The sequence below is a fragment of the Sorghum bicolor genome, chromosome 2, assembly GCF_000003195.3.
Source record: "Sorghum bicolor cultivar BTx623 chromosome 2, Sorghum_bicolor_NCBIv3, whole genome shotgun sequence".
Classification (NCBI taxonomy): Eukaryota; Viridiplantae; Streptophyta; class Magnoliopsida; order Poales; family Poaceae; genus Sorghum; species Sorghum bicolor.
The window spans coordinates 1890085-1906816 of record NC_012871.2 but is presented as its reverse complement, the minus strand read 5'-3'; the positions used below and the strand labels follow the sequence as shown (position 1 = coordinate 1906816).

The 16732-nt window shown below is 42.5% G+C and overlaps 1 protein-coding gene across 2 annotated transcripts; it reads left to right on the top strand.

The window, feature by feature from the left end:
- Positions 10749–15348, top strand: LOC8059891. Of its 2 annotated transcripts, none has more exons than XM_021452575.1 (12): positions 10749–10983; positions 11108–11248; positions 11347–11419; positions 11536–11631; positions 11900–12034; positions 12129–12629; positions 12778–13229; positions 13318–13417; positions 13544–13603; positions 13710–13799; positions 13955–14107; positions 14769–15348. In XM_021452575.1, exons 2-12 carry the CDS (start codon positions 11154–11156, stop codon positions 15105–15107), a joined length of 2094 nt encoding a protein of 697 aa, XP_021308250.1. In that variant the 5' UTR covers positions 10749–10983; positions 11108–11153; the 3' UTR covers positions 15108–15348. The 2 variants fall into 2 exon arrangements, with proteins under 2 accessions (XP_021308250.1, XP_021308251.1); XM_021452576.1 differs by having other exon boundaries at positions 10758–10981; positions 11539–11631.

The window sequence follows — 16732 nt, the reverse complement described above, 5'->3', positions numbered from 1 at the left end:
TCCCGCCATCCAACCAATCACGTCGGTGTGTCACCATGCTTGACGACGCGCCGGCCTCAGCAGATTGCAATACTATGCATGCACTGCACATACAGTAGCTGCTGCTAGGGTGTTTGGTTTCACCTCCTAGTAGTTTATGCCCGTAGTATTAAATGTAAACTAATTATGAAACTAAATACACAAATTAAGACTATTTTGTATGATATTTTTTTTTAAGCCTAAGTAGTTGTTGCAGATGCAACTGTGCAGGGCAAGGGATGCAGAGGCTCCCCTCCCTGGCGTTCAGAATCCGATGGCATTCAAAAAGTCTGTCGCCGACTCTGCACGCGCGCATTCACTCCGTTGCGTCCAGTGGTTGGTGAAGACGCCATGAATCGGCTGGCATGCAGATGCAGCCGTTGGTATCTTGTGCATGCAGTGCAGTGCAGTCTGCAATGCAGGCCGACCCGTGCATGGCTCTTGGCTGCACCTCTTGTGTCTCGTTGTCTAGGCTACCAGTGTGTGTGTTTAAAATTTTGAGGAGATGAGATGTGTGGAGCAACAACAGACTAGCTGACTGTTGTATTTGCGTCCATGCATGACACTGGCAGTCTGCAACAGTAGTAGGAATTACTGAGATGTTTCAGCTGGGCAGGCAATTGGTACAGCTATTACTCCTGCCGCTGGCTTATTTAGTTCCGATTTTTTTTGTTACTATAGTATTTTTGTTTTTATTTGACAAATATTGTCTAATCATAGACTAAATAGGTTTAAAAGATTCATCTCGTGTTTTGCAGGCAAAGTATGCAATTAAATTCTGTTTTTGTCTATATTTAATATTCCATGCATGTACCACAACAAGATTTGATATGACGAAGAATCTTAAAAAAATAGTTTTTGGGATGAACTAGTTCACCTCTAAAAACTTTTTAAGATTCTCTGTCACATCGAATCTTGCGACACATGCATGAAATATTAAATAAAGTCAAAAACAAAAACTAATTACACAGTCTGCATGTAAATCGCGAGATGGATCTTTTGAGCCTAGTTAGTCCATGATTGGACAATAATTGCTAAATAAAAACAAAAATGCTACAGTAGCCAAAACAAAAAAATTTAGGAACTAAACAAGGCGTAAATCTAATCGAATGTTTAGAAATATGAATATAATATTGAATATAGACTAAAAAATAACTAATTATACAGATTGCGACTACTTTGCAAGACAAATCTTCTAAGCCTAATTAGACCAGTCTTAATGGCGTTTTATGAGAGTTTCATGCATATTAAATATGCTGATGTGGTGCTATGTAATGAATAGAGATGATAAGAATTTCATTGGACTAGAGAGAGTTTCATCTCCATAAAACTCCTATGCACTATTTTCAAAATATGGATGTGTTGGAAACTGGATCATGAAACTCCCACCGATGATGACTTTAGTCCATGATTTGACAAAAAAAAAGTGCTACAATAAGTGCATCTCCAGGAGTTTTGTATAATTTACTTGCTAAATTAATCAATTTAGCAAGTTAATAAAAGAAATAGCAACCTTAATTTTTGTTCTTCTCCAACAGTCTCCTATAATAATTTTCTAAAAGTTATAGTATAACCCACATTTAATGAATTTTTGGTTTATTATGTCGTTCATTAAAAAATTGAAAAAAGAAAATTACATCTTTTGTCGGCACCACATTGAAGCAAGCACTAGCTTTCCATGGTCAGCAAGACGTGTCTAGCTTCCATGCCTTCCGCCAATAATGCAAGTGATGAGCATATATAAAGATAGCATGCTATGCACATGTGAAGACAGTATGTCATGCTTTCGAACCAAAGATCAATAACACATGTGGCAAGCACGGAGCGATAGCGTTGACATATAGGACAGTGGCAATGGAGGCCGGTCTATACCCGCAACAGTCGGACCAGAGGACTGTATGAGAAATGGCGTGAAAATAGGTTCAAGGAGGAGAGATAGGGAGTTCTCTCGACTTTGGAAATTTATGAGTTGAAGAGGATATTTGACAACTTTCTATTTTTAAAGAGCTATTTTACCAAATTGCTGGAGGGAGCTTTTTTCTTTTTTTTTCCTAAAATATTAAGATAGGGAGTTGTTTTGCCAAACTTCTAGAGGTGCTCTAACATATGTACTAATAATAATGGATTAATTATACTTAATAAATTCTTACTGATAGATTTTGTAATTTATTTTTTTATTACTATCTGAAACCTAATACGACACATATGTGACACCCGATGCCACACACGTACCTAACATCCCAAAACTTTACACCGCACCACCGTATACATGAACAACTATTTTTTCTTTCTTCTTTACAGTGTTCTTAGGTGATCAAACATGCATCTTTTTACTCCATGATGAGTAGTCAAACCAAAAGGCCGGTATACTAGTGTCTTTGTAGGGTTGTATACTACCAGCGAGCAAAGTACTGACTTGAGACTAAGGAGAGTGATGGCACGGATCATGAATTGAAGGGGCCCAAGGTAGTACTTGCCCAGCTCCATTTGAAGCAGAGAGTGCTTTTGCTGAAAGACATGGCGGGCAAAGCAAACGGTGATGACTGATGAGTCGCGTGACGCGCCACTCTTTTGACCCTACGCACAGTTACCTAACTCACCGACCGAATCGTGCTGTAAAGGCCTTGTTTAGTTCGCAAAATTTTTCAAGATTCCCCGTCACATCGAATCTTGCGGCACATGTATGGAGCATTAAATATATATGAAAACAAAAACTATTTGCACAGTTCATCTGTAAACCGCGGGATGAATCTTTTGAGCCTAGTTACTCTATAATTGGACAATGTTTGTCAAATAAAAACGAAAGTGCTACATTGTCGTTTTTCACCGGTTTTTGCCAACTGAACGAGGCCTAATTCTAACAACCAGAACTACTTTGGCGTGCACTTGATGTCTTGCCATTTGACAAGACTACGTACAAATTTAACAGGTTTGATCAAATCCCAGTATCCCACTACGTACAAATTTTCTGTAGATATATATAGTGCTCTCTAGTACTTCATTGGGTTGTATATATGAAATTCAATTTTTCTTCCATTGACAAAGAAGGGACAAATCTTGGGTTTTAGCTGTTTGATTGTTTTGTTTTCTTTCAAAAAGAAGCTAGAATACGCACGAGGGATACTTTTTTTTTGTTAAAAAATAAAAGCCTAAATTTGAATGTGCTATCTACCCAACACCTAGGTACTCATACTCCATGTGTCCTCAACTATAAGAGATTCAAGTTTATCCTAAATAAAATTATATAAAATTTTGACTAAAATTATAGAGTAGTATTACAGATGTAAATTATGAAAATGTATTTTATAATATATCCAATGATGCTAATTTGATGCCGTAACTATTATTCTTTTTTATATAATTTTGGTCAAAGTTAACATAATTTAATAGGATAAACTTAGATCCCTTATTTGAGGATAGAGAAGGTAATATAACTAACCACGCCGGGATTTTTTGAATACACATACAACTTATTTTTTTTGAAAAAACATCAGGTGTCTTTTACGTGTTCAACACCAACTAGATTATGAAATGTGTAAAATACATGTATTTTAATTTCGCCGATTCTACCTATTAATTAATTACACCTAAATCACTCTAATTCTAACATATATCTTAACTGTTTTTTTCTACGGGTAAATAATACTTACTCCCTCCGTCTTGATAGTGTCGTTTTTTACTTTCAGATTTCTTGTTTGACCGTTCATCTTATTTAAATTATTTATGAAAACAGTAAAATAGATAAATCATTGTTAAAGTATTTTTGCTGACAAAACAAGTCATAACAAAATAAATAATATTTATATAAAAAATTTGAATAAAATGAATGGTCAAACAAGGAGTTTGAAAATAAACAATGACTGTGGGGTATAAACTCCTATACCCTCATGGGCCTATATGGGCCGCACCATCAGAGGTGGCTCGGTCCACAGGATGAAGACGTGCGGTGCACGACTAGTCGGCGTGCACCGCAAGGCTACAAGATATTATACCAAATAGGATACTTTGTTTGTAACTCTGTCCCTTCAGGATATATAAGGAGGGGCAGGAGTCCCCTAGAGGACAGATCATACACATCACATCATTATTCTCTCAACACAAATCAATACAATCAGACGCAGGACGTAGGTATTACGCCAACTCGGCGGCCGAACCTGGATAAAAAACTTGTCCGTGTCTTGCGTCACCATCGAGTTCGTAGTTTGCGCACCGTCTACTGATAAACTACTACCGTGGGTATACCCCAAGGTAGACTGCCGACTAGCTTTCGTCGACAATGACACTTTCAATAAGATGGAGGGAGTATAATTTAATTGTATACAACAAATTGACTTAACTAGGAATTCAGGTACCAGGGACGTTAGGCCAGTCTCAATGCATAGTTTTATGACACAGTTACCAAGACTATAAACTAGATAACCGAGCCATATAAGTTTCATGAGGATAAAACTCCTCTATCATCTGATGAAACTCCTTCATTTAATGACCCTGTCAAGTCAGCAATTTTGCTTATGTGGCACCCTATTTAATGTGCATGACACTCTCATGAAACATGCATTGAGGCTAGCCTTAGAATCTTAGACACACCCAAATTTTGTTTTCATTCTGTTACACAACTTATATACAAGAGGAAGGGAAAATAAATGGCCTTAGGCCTTGTTTAGTTGCATCCCAAAACCCAAAATTTTTGAAGATTTCCCATCACATCGAATCTTTAGACGCATGCATGGAGTATTAAATATAGACAAAAATAAAAACTAATTACACAGTTTGGTCGAAATTTACGAGAGAAATCTTTTGAGCCTAGTTAGTCTATGGTTGGATAATAATTACCACAAACAAACGAAAGTGCTACAGTGTCACGAAATTTTTTCGTTGACAAACTAAACACGCCCTTATCTCAATTTATGTTCGCCAAGTTTTTTAAATGGTACCATATACGTGGTGCAACTTTGGTCACAACTGGTGGTATGCAAGGTGGCATTCGAAGGTTGTTGCTTCTGATGTTCGTTAGTGTTGTGTTTTCCATGTGGTTGTGGTCTTTGTTGTTGACTCCTTCGTGAGGGTTTTGTTTTTATTTTTTAATTAGTTTTTGTAAAACTTCTTCTCTTTCAATACATACTTGGCATGCTTTTGCAGCTGGTTCTTAAAAAAAAAGACCTTTGATCGCAGCGAAATTCTCACACATAATTATCAGAAGTAGGGGCATCCTACCATGCTGTATATATATAATGCCTTGTCATGCGCCCAAGCATCGGCATCGATAGGCCAAGAGGGTCCATGACCTAGCCCGGGCCGACCCGGGACCAACGAAAAATCAGCATTCTCTTCTAAGCTCCTAAACAAATCCAAATAATAAGTTCATAACCACTCTCTCTTGTTATACACATGCACATTTTGTGCCAAATTATACACCGACCAACAACGAAAAATGCCCCATCTATTATTGTAGTGTGTCTCATCTTTTGGTGAAAAGTTGATTGCAAAACCCGGCCTTTTCTCCTCGCAGGGCTTCGCCTTTTCGACTTTTTTTGACACAAAAATCTTTTTTTTTCCTGCCCTGCCCTGCACAGCCCGTGCGTGGTAAGCTGAAGTCCCTTTTGTTTGGCGCCCTTTAGTTAGCCTGCTAACTGAACCCCGGCCCTTTTGTTTGGCTTTTGTTGTATGGCCTTTTTCGTTCGTTTCGAGTTTTTTTCACCCGTCGAGTTCTTTGATGTGTCTCTGTATGTGTGTGTGCACACCCAAAAAGAACGCAAGGTCCAGGGGCGCACGTATCATTGACCTTTTGTGCTTTTACTTGCATGCATGCATGCACACTGAGCCGCACGAGTCCCGGCGAAATATGTTTTGTTTTACCTCTTTGGTTTAGACCTACTTAGCTAGTTGTTGTGTTTGTAATAATCCAGCTAGATGCATGCTTTCAAGGTTTCTTCCTCTTCTTTGTATACTCACTGCGCCCTATAATAATAGAATGTATAATTTTTTTAAGATAAGTTAAAGTTAAGACATAACACAAAAGATGTATGTACTCTCACTTAATGTACTATTGATCAATATAATTCTCGCATATATATATATGTGTTGTCGTCATCTGCCTGATGGAAGGGGTTTGCTTGATGGAGTAAATGTTAAGTAACAAAAAATTACGTACAAATTTGTGCGCTTATTTTAATGCAATTTTGTCCTTTTATTTTATAAATCCTTCGTATTTTGGAATAATTTTTTGATGTTGTTATACATCGTTATATTATAAGACAGAGAGAGTATGGTCTATTGTTAAGATCAAAATTTGTGAAGCATTTATGGATGTCGACAACAACATACACCACACCTATATTTTCATGTAATGTGATGTGCGTAGGCGGACTGGTTGATGTATGAAACTAAATATGCTATCATCACAGTAAAATATTTAGTCCCATTCAAGGTCAACCTATAGATAAAGTAATTTTAAGAGAGTATTATGGTATCGCAATCCACATTTTTGCGAGGCAGAGGTAGAGCCAAGAGCTAAGCGTTAATTATTAGGAATTTTTAACAAATTAGATAGGAGGACTGCAGATTATATGATTATATTAAAAATAAAAATAAATCTAAAGTGGACAGAAATATTATACATTCAATCTCTTTTTAAGTAAAAGAATTTCCCATTGGTGCGAATGTGGGATACATTATTTCCTCTTGTTATTGCACCCACGCGCAACAACTGCCACTGCAAAGTGGACAAAAGGTATCTCCTTTTCACTTGTGGACCGAAGATTTAAAAATAACCTTGTTCAAAACAGAGATTCAAAAGAAGTAATTCTAGCTAGGCCTTGTTTAGTTCTAAAAAATTTTGCAAAATAAGAATAGTACCACTTTCGTTTGTATTTGACAAATATTATCCAATCATGGACTAACTAGACTCAAAAGATTCGTCTCGTCGATTCCGATCAAATTGTGCAATTAGTTTTTATTTTCGTCTATATTTAATACTTCATGCATGCGTCTCAAGATTTGATGTGACGGGGAATCTGAAAAATTTTGCAAAATTTTTTGGGAACTAAACAAGGCCTAGATGTTACTATACTGCTACCAACTTGCTTCGGTAGAAGACATTGGATTCTCCTGTGTTTTGACCCTGCAATAAACCAGAATAAAACGGCGTAAGAACCTAGGAGGAGACCTTGGAGAGACTAAACATTGCACACTTGGACTTGGCACATTTTTAGATAGCACTATGTTATGAACGAGTTAAGTTTTTTTTTGACGACAATGGACGAGTTAAGTATAGCATATCGGTTCTTGGACATTAAATGTTACTGCGTCACAGACTCACAGTTGGTCTTCCACTCCTGTTCAGAATAGCAAAACTACCTCAAACTTTATATTAGGCTTAGGATGCATGTCAGGTCAAGTGTGTTCTTATGTTGGTCACTGAAATCAAGTCAATATTTTACATCAGTCGATCTCCTGATATAAGGATTACTCAAGATCATCTGACAAAGAGCTTTAACAAGTATTGGACTCGTAGTAAATCTCTCCCTGTTCAGACATAAGAGATACTATGTACATAGCTCAGAGCTGAGAAGATCCATGCATGTGAGATTTGCAGTGTTGGCGATTTTTATAAATCGCCCAGATTCCAAGCCTCATCAGACTGCGAGCATGTCCGGCTGTCTTGCTGTCTGTCAATCTTGTTATCTTGCTGTGGCTGTTGATGTTGGCCAGATTAAATATTGATTTTCGCGTCATCTTATGATCATTAGGGCAATTAAAGGACACTGCGTTGCCTGAAGATAGACATAACCGGCAACGTGAATCCTAACTGGACTTTTTGGGCTCATTCTGTCGATCCGGTCCTACCTGGTTTATTTTAGTATTTATTAATTTCTTGGATTATTTTCAAGTTGGAAAATACTAGTGGATTATGTCAGCCATGTAGATTTTATTTGGAGGAAAAAAGAGATGAGAGAATAATATAAAATCGTCAAGGGCTCTGAGACATTTCAAATCATGTGAATTCTAATCTCATTTCTTTCAATCATGTGAATTTCAAATCATGTGATGAACATGAATAGATAGACTACAACTTGATTGAGATGATTAGTTAAGACCCGTATATATCTTTGACTTGTGGGTTAAACTTAAACCAAATTCTATTCAGGCCACGGGCTTAAGCCAAGCAAAAGTTTATCTAGACGTAGCTAGCACTTTTTGTTGCCTTCTTCTGTGTTGCTTCCTCACTTTTTCCCATGCCCATGCATGCCTCAAATGCCAAGAGCCCCACACCTTATGTTATGGACCAAATAAATGGGACATACAGAGGCAACATCCCACAACAAGGATTATTCCTGAGACAAGTAGGAAGCTAACTTAGTGCAGAGGACAAGTGATACTTGATTGCATTAGGGCTTCCTTTTGAGAAGAAAAACAAGAGGGACTAGAGGGACATGCTAGTGGTTTTCAGCCTAATACAAGAGGAAGCACCCAAACAGAGCAAGGTTTGTTTTTATGGGGGTACAACCACAGCCCGTCCCCTTTATCCCCACTTTCTCCACTTTTGAGGCCAACCCCTTCCATTCTTTTAGGTTTGTGTATGCCTCAATGCAAGAAGGTTTAAACATTCTTAGGACAAAACATGGGTTTTGTCTCTAATGGTTGGTTCATCTCTTAGTGTGTATGTGTACTGTGTAGGGTCTACCAAATTCGTATCATGCTGTGGAATCTATCTTTTTTGGGTTCACAGTTCTATAGGGAGGCTTTTATACAACTAAGCTGCTGTTGGAGTAGGATCTTTGGGGTACATACATACAGGCTTTTAAAAGGGGCAAAGATAACAGGGGGATATACTAGTACATCCTCTGTTGCTTTATAATCTGGATCGCATATTAGTATTCCATAAAACTAATAGGCAGTGCAAAAGCTTTTTTAAAGGAAAAAAAATAATGCACCCAGTAAAGATTCAAATTTGCAAAATTAAAAGTGACATGAAGATCTTCCAAAAAAGACTCCAATACAAATAGTAACTGATGAGAGAAATTCAGGGCAATGCTATGCTACTGCCCAGTTGTTTGGCTGATAAGTCATGACAGAAAGTATTATTCGCTGATTTATTATGAGAGCTGGCAGATTGAACTGATAAGGTCAACCAAACAGGCTGTGATCCTACCATGCATTTCTGAGGCCTTGTTTAGTTTGGAAAAATTTTTGGATTTCGCTACTGTAGCACTTTCGTTTGTTTGTGGCAAATATTATCCAATCATAGACTAACTAGGATCAAAAGATTCGTCTCGTGATTTACAGGTAAACTGCGTAATTAGTTTTTGTTTTCGTCTAAATTTAATGCTTCATGCATGTGCCGCAAGATTCGATGTGACGGGGAATCTTGAAAAATTTTGGGAACTAAACAAGGCCTGAGTTGTGGTAAATGATGCAGTTACCTACTAGCAGGAGTATCTCTTGCATTCATATTGTTCACCTGCCCATCACTGTCACAGAGATCAGAGAGAGGAAGCAAAACGCTCAGGGATTTTTGAATGAGCTCATGCTGTCACATCCGGAAACCAGGCAGCTCAACTGCTGCTTAGCAGGATTACCAGGATAAGCACCGACATGATTTAAATATTCCACCACCTCAACTAACATTTCTGGCCGACTTTCTTTTTTTTTTTCTAGAACTTTATTCTACCACGGTTGAAATCTTGCAGAAAGTTTGCGGAAGGGAAGGAAAAAAAAAGTCTTGCAGGTAGTTTGGCAGGCTAACCTTGACGTTTGCGTTGGCATTTGGCAGGAAACCTTGGCTGCATTAGCAGCAGACAATGTTTTTTGCAGTAATCTATTGCTACAATCTCCTACCTGTCTCAGACTAACGGTACCTGAAACTACTATTGTAATTGTAATGTAACAAGGTCGGTGAAGCGAGAGAGGAAATCACAAGAAAACCCGACTGAGCACGCAATAACCAAGCAGGTTTAAGAAAGCCACAAACTTTTCAGATTCAGGCCTTGAAGAACTAGAACCAGGCAGGAATAAATTTCTCTGACTTCATCAGCTCAAAAAGTTGCATAGGAGTACTACTGTAGTAACATCTACTGCTCACAACAACAAGGATAGGATAAAAACAAGGCAAAAGCTAAGCTGTCTTTTGGCAAGTTGTTTAGATGAGGTGTCATGGTCAAATGTCTTTTTTTGCAGCGTGACCGTTGTTGTGTGCGAGATCCATTGGGGGTTTTCTGCAGCTAAAAGAGGCCGTTTTCGTTCCCAATCTAAACAGGTCCCAGCTCAAAAGAGGCTTTCGGCTTTCTCCTCTTGCAAAATGTCCACTGATGAGTTAGGGCCTGTTTAGATTGGCAATGAAAATTTTTTGGGTGTCACATCGAATGTGTCGGAAGGATGTCGGGAGGGTTTTTTAGAAACTAATAAAAAAACAAATTACATAGCTCGTCAGGAAACTTCAAGACAAATTTATTAAGCATAATTAATCTGTCATTAGCATATGTGGGTTACTGTAGCACTTAAGGCTAATCATGGAGTAACTAGGCTTAAAAGATTCGTCTCGCGATTCTCAACTAAACTGTATAATTGGTTTATTTTTTTATCTACATTTAATGTTCCATGCATGTGTCCAAAGATTCGATGGGATGGATGAAAAAATTTTGGGTGGGAAACTAAACAGGGCCTTAGTAGGTGTTTGACCTGGGAAGTAGGCAAGTAGCTTGCTTGCCTAGTTGGTGGCGGTAGATGCCACATTGGCTGCTGGTGGGTATACACATTACACATTGCAGGAGGGGCTTGTTGGCGCCTAGTGTGGCTTCTGCATTCTGAAGGCACCATTCTGCTCTCTGCTTGCATCATTGGGAGGGAGCTCTCTTCCTCTCTCCTTCCCACTGCTTCTCTCTCCTCCTCCCTCCTCTGCTCGAGGCTTGAGGCGCCATTCGTTGTTCTAAGACAGGCAACAGCAAATCGTGGGACGTCCCAAATCGTGTGAGTTCTTTCCTCTTGCCTTCTGCAAACTCCCTTGCTTATCACCGCACGAGCTTAGTTTCTTGCTCTCGGTTCTTGATTTGCTTCCTTCTGTTTTCCCGTGTTTTTTTTTTCCAAATTCCAGTTCTTGGTTGGTTTCACAAGGTGTGTGTCTGAAGAAGAGAAGAGAAATGGCGGCAGTAGAGAAGAGAGGAGGGCACGCACCCTTCATCGTCAGAGCAGTGAAGCCCTCCAGTCCATCAGCAAGGCAGAGGCGCTCCAAGAGGTTAGTCAAGGGTTGGGTACACGAGCTCGCCTCTGCGGATTTCTTCGTTCTCGTCATCTTTTCGCAATGTTAACGAGGAAATTCTTGCGTGTCGGCAGTGATTTGGACGACAGAGAAGCCAAGTGCGCACCCCGTTCTTCGCAGAAGGCATCCAGCCAGACTAAGCTTGTAGTGAGTTCCTGGTTCTCCGTCTTGTGCACATTTTGAATTCACATCGCGTTATCTGAAAAAAAAAACTGAGAATTTGTTTGCGGTTTCTTTTTCCCGTGCTTGTTTTGTCGTCCCAGCAGCAGAGCAGAAACTCCAACCCTCAGCAGAAATGCGAAACCAAGAAGGAAATTCAGCAGCCAAGGAGCGAGACACAGAGCTCCCTGAAGAAAGAGGCAAGGACCTGAAATCTCCTTCACTCATCCTTTGTTCTGTTCTACGCTAGTGCTCAGCTGCCTGCTTGAATGTTGAAACTGTCCCGTTTCTACTTTCTACTCCCCCCTTTTTTTATGTGTTGTCCAAAAAGAAAAGCTCCAATCCAACGCAAAACTGTGCCTGAATATCGCAATGTTGCAGATAACATGATGAACTGAACTAACGTCTGAACCCCAAGTTGTTTCTTGCTCTGTTTGTCGGACTGAAATGGTGGGCACGCACATGCAGATTCTGCAGCTGGAGATGCACCTCAAGGATCAGCAGGTGGTGCGCGGCGCACTGGAGAAAGCGCTGGGCCCTAACGACGACGACCCTGCTGCTCCTGCTCCACCCACTCTCCAACACGAGAGCCCAGCGCTAAAGGTCCCTCCTTCCTCCTTCACCTAATCTCTGATTAATTTGCTCAGTTCATCCGTTCATTGATCAAACTGACGATTTTTCTTCTTCTTGAATTCAGCCTGCTACTCAGCTGATAAGGGAGGTTGCGACATTGGAGCTGGAGATCAAGCATTTGGAGCAGTACCTATTAACACTCTACCGAAAAGCATTCGAGCAGCAGCAGCAGGTGTCGACAGACGCTCGTCGGGACCGGGAGGCGGCGGCGCGCAAGCTGTCGGTGAGTTCATCACGGCCCGACGAGACGCCCAGGGTGAAGGCCGCCCCCGTGGTCAGGGGAGGTGGAGGAGGTGACCCGACGATGCTCCATTACGGCAGCTGCCCTCCGCTTAGCGGTAAGGGGAGGAGGAATAATGGCGGTACGGTGGCGGACGACTGCTCGCCGTCGACGTGCCCCCGCAGGACGACCGCGGACTTGGTGGACACGGCCGGGCTCCGCAGCCAGTCGGCGCTGTCGTTCCGTGGCGCGTGGTCGTCGTCGTCGTCCAGGATTTCGCCCACCGAGGACAGCCTCGCCAGGGCGCTCCGGTCCTGCCACTCCCAGCCTTTCTCCTTCCTGGAGGTGATTGCCATTGCCATTGACTCGTCCATCATCAGAATCCGAAATTCAAATTCAAAATTCTTAACAAATTTCGAACACAGTTCTGACGCGAGTTCATTCGTCTGTTCTGATTTCTGACCGTGCTGACGAACGAATGATGATCGAGCAGGAAGGCGAGACGGCGCCGTCAGGGGTGGTGAGCCTGGCGGACTACCTCGGGACGAGCGTGGCGGACCACATCCCGGAGACGCCCAACAACCTGTCGGAGGAGATGGTGCGGTGCATGGCCGGGGTGTACTGCAGGCTGGCCGACCCGCCGCTGCTGGCGCACCACCGTCCGTCGTCGTCGCCGTCCTCGTCGCTATCCTCGGCGCCGAGCGTGGTCTCCCACTCCCCGCAGCAGCAGCAGCACCTCGGCGGCGACGCTGACATGTGGAGCCCCAGCAGCTACTGCGGCCGGAAAGAAGACGGCGCCCGGCTCGACTCGAGGCTCATCAACCCGTTCCGCGTCGAGGGGCTCAAGGAGTTCAGCGGGCCTTACAGCGCCATGGTCGAGGTGCCCGCCATCTCCCGCGACCGCACCAGGCTCAGGGACACCGAGGACCTTCTCCAGACGTACAAGTGAGTGAGTCACCATTGGTGGTGCTCGGATCGATGCTGTTCAGAACTTCAGATCAGTGATGGCATGGCGTGCACAATGCGATTTCAGGCTGATTCTTTACCGGATGGAGACGGTGGATCTGAGGAGGATGACGGGCGAGGAGAAGCTCGCGTTCTGGATCAACGTGCACAACGCGCTGGTGATGCATGTAGCGTCCTGAACTCGATCTCTGAATCCACACAGCCTGACTGTTGTTTGTGTCTGCCTGTCTGTTGGATCGTTTCTCTGACTGAATGATGCTGATGTCTGATGATGATCGATCGTCCATGTCCAGGCGTACCTCAAGTATGGCGTCCCGCAGAACCAGCTGAAGAAGACATCGCTGCTTGTCAAGGTAAAGCCCAACCTCAGTTACACAAAATTCCTCCACCTCAGCAGGAGAGAGCAACTGGCCGGCAATGGCTGACACAAATGCATTGCAATGGGTGCTCGTCGTGCAGGCGGAGTGCAAGATCGCCGGGCGCGCCATCAACGCGGCGGTGATCCAGGGGTTGGTGCTCGGATGCACCACGCACTGCTCCTCCGGACATGTAAGTGCCTGCACCATCACATGCATCCACAACACCATCATTGGGTCAAGGAACCTGCCTGCAGCGAGGAGCACGATGCATGCCATGTGTTCCTGCAATCCTGCTAGGTGCTAACTGAACTCCCATGTATTCTGCTGGGTGGCTTTTGATCGCAGTGGCTGCGGAGTTTGCTGCACTACCCGAGGACGAAGACGAGCCGGGCGAGCAAAGCAGGGGCCGGGAGCGAGGAGTGGCGAGCCTTCGCCGTCCGGCAGCCGGAGCCTCTGCTGCGCTTTGCGCTTTGCTCCGGCAGCCACTCCGATCCCGCGGTAAGAAACCAACGACCACGCCCACCATAGCTCGCTCCCCGATCATGTCTGTCTTTTTTTTTTTTTTTTGCCCCCTCTTTTCTTCTTTTTTGGTGCACAAAAGTGCAAACACACAAAAGCACAATTTTATAAACAAGAAAGAAAAACAGACGAGATGGCTCTACTGAAAGAATCGAACATAAAGCCTTGAAACCATGGATTATTATTAGTACTTAGACTGGACAGTGTGGTTCATGGGAACTCTCAAACATGATTGAGCTGAGCATGGTAACAACGATCACCTAGTACTAGGAGTGTATGAATCGAGTAGTCATGTTAGAGATGTTTCTGAATGTGACAAAAGCTGCATGGTGAACTAGAACCTGTCACCTGTGGTTGTGGGCTGTGGTGCCATAGATGATAGATTGGATGGATGAACAAAATCATGAAAGGAGCTTTACAAAGTATACATCTACTTTTGTATCCTTGGTACATACATGTATGCTGTAGTAGTACCAAGAATGTTCATGCTGTTGTTCATCGAAGTACTCGACGGTCGACGCATCATTATACTGTCGGTTTTTTCTTTTGCATGTTCAGAGTCTCCAGTTCGGAGCTCGCACTGACAGGAAAGAAGGGATGTTCTTCATGCTTGTCTTGTCTTGTGTTCCATGGCGCGCAGGTGCGGGTGTACTTCCCGAAGCGGCTGGCGCAGCAGCTGGAGGCGGCGCGGGAGGAGTACGTCCGGGCGACGGCGGGGGTGTGGAAGGACCACCGGGTGCTGCTGCCCAAGCTGCTGGACGCCTACGCCAGGGACGCCGGCCTCTCGCCCGACCGCCTCCTCGACGCCGTCCAGCGATGCCTCCCGGAGACCCTGCGCACGGCCGTGCACCGGTGCCGCCACGGCGACGGCGGCGGCGGCGGCGGGAGGTCCGCCGGCAAGGTCGTCGAGTGGGTGCCCCACCGGCAGAGCTTCCGATACCTGCTCGCCAGGGACCTCGCCTTCCCGCACCTCAGCTAGCTGGCTTAATTAGCTGCTCGTCGTGAAGCTGATTCCACAGTGATTAGTTAATTGGTCATGTGGTGGGTGGATGTGTTGATAGATTTGGTTCTAGGATGATGATGATGATTGCGTCCATGATCCATTATTAGGCAGGGGTATTCTTCATCTTAATTTGCGTGTGAGAAACTCGCTGTAAAGAGATGACAGAGTCTGTAGATATAGCAACACAAATGAAAAGAGATGATAAAAGTTTGTAGCACTTCAGCTCTCCAAGAAAATCACTCAACTAAATAGTAAAAATCAAAATTCTGATAGCAATTAGACAAATATCACTTTTTTATTTACATAAATAAAAGCTGGGAGCTGCAAAATCCCACACTTTCTATTCAATCTCCACTAAAATTACTGCAGAATCATTTTTGCTTGGTCCCCTCAAGAATCACTCCATAAGAGAATCAAGTAACTGGAGGCTTGGAGTTAAGAATTAACAATAAACTCTAAGGCACTACTTGGATCCATAGGGCCAACAACTAGCTACAATCTTTTCTGAAAAAAAAAAGCATCACTAATTGCATTCCACTGGGAAAAGAAAATTTTCTGGAAAAGGAAATTGAAAAAGAAAGGCAACATCCTTATGGGCCTCCGTGCAAAAAAGGGCCATCCGTTCTTTCCGTAGAAGTGGACTAGCCCAATTTCCCTAACAAGATTAACATGACCAAGCCTAGAGAATCCCACTTTGGCAACAAACATTTATTCTCATTTCGTTTGCTGGTTTGTTTTGCAGTTTTACATGGCTGCATTAGTCAAATGTTTTGAGATTGGACGACTAGGGGCCGACAGAGTTCTCTGTAATCGAAAGCATTTTGACTGGCAAGGGAAACCATGCTTGCCTATATATCATTTACTACATTCTTTTGGACCCATGTTTACTGCCTATCAATTCAGACTTTGTCAGATGAAAACACCCAATTTCATGTCTGCTTTGGATATGTCCTTAGGCCAGTCTCAATGCATGTTTCATGAGAGTGTCATGCACATTAAATATGATGCCACATAAGCAAAATTGCTAACTTGGCAGAGTCATTAAATGAAGTAGTTTCTCAGATGAGAGAGGAGTTTCATCCCCATGAAACTCTTGTGGCTCGGTTACCTAGTTTATATTCTTGGTAACTGCGCCATGAAACTATGCATTGAGACTGGCCTTACTACCCAGCCCATATGCAAATTTGATGTATACTTTCTCTGTGCTTTCAAACAAATAAAAAAACCATGGCAATGCATGTGGCCATTAATTTGGTGTATTCTAATAACATTTTGATTAGGGTAACATAGGCTTTCTTTGTGCCATTCATTTTTATTCATGATCAATTATCAAAACATGTATTGTCTTCTATTTGGTCAATTTGGACTCTTTGGCAGCGGGTCTTAGAGCAGCGAAAATCACTCATCCAAGCCAAAACAGTAATAAAGTCACAATTCTAATAAGTAGTAGACAAGAATCACTATTAAACCAGAATTACTTCCAACCTACTACTCATCTCTTGCTCCACCACAAAAGTAACTTCATGAGATAATCGAGTAGCTGAATGCCTGAATCTAGGAATCAAGTAGTGAAACTCTAACAAAACATAACCTAACAACAT

What these genes read in the sequence shown, in the direction of transcription:
- LOC8059891 (XM_021452575.1), top strand. Translation starts at nt 11,154, where the DNA reads ATGGCGGCAGTAGAGAAGAGAGGAGGGCACGCACCCTTCATCGTCAGA. An exon ending in CCAGCCAGACTAAGCTTGTA is followed by an intron (nt 11,420 to 11,535) that starts GTGAGTTCCTGG and finishes TTGTCGTCCCAG; the next exon opens with CAGCAGAGCAGAAACTCCAA. An exon ending in GCAGCCACTCCGATCCCGCG is followed by an intron (nt 14,108 to 14,768) that starts GTAAGAAACCAA and finishes CATGGCGCGCAG; the next exon opens with GTGCGGGTGTACTTCCCGAA.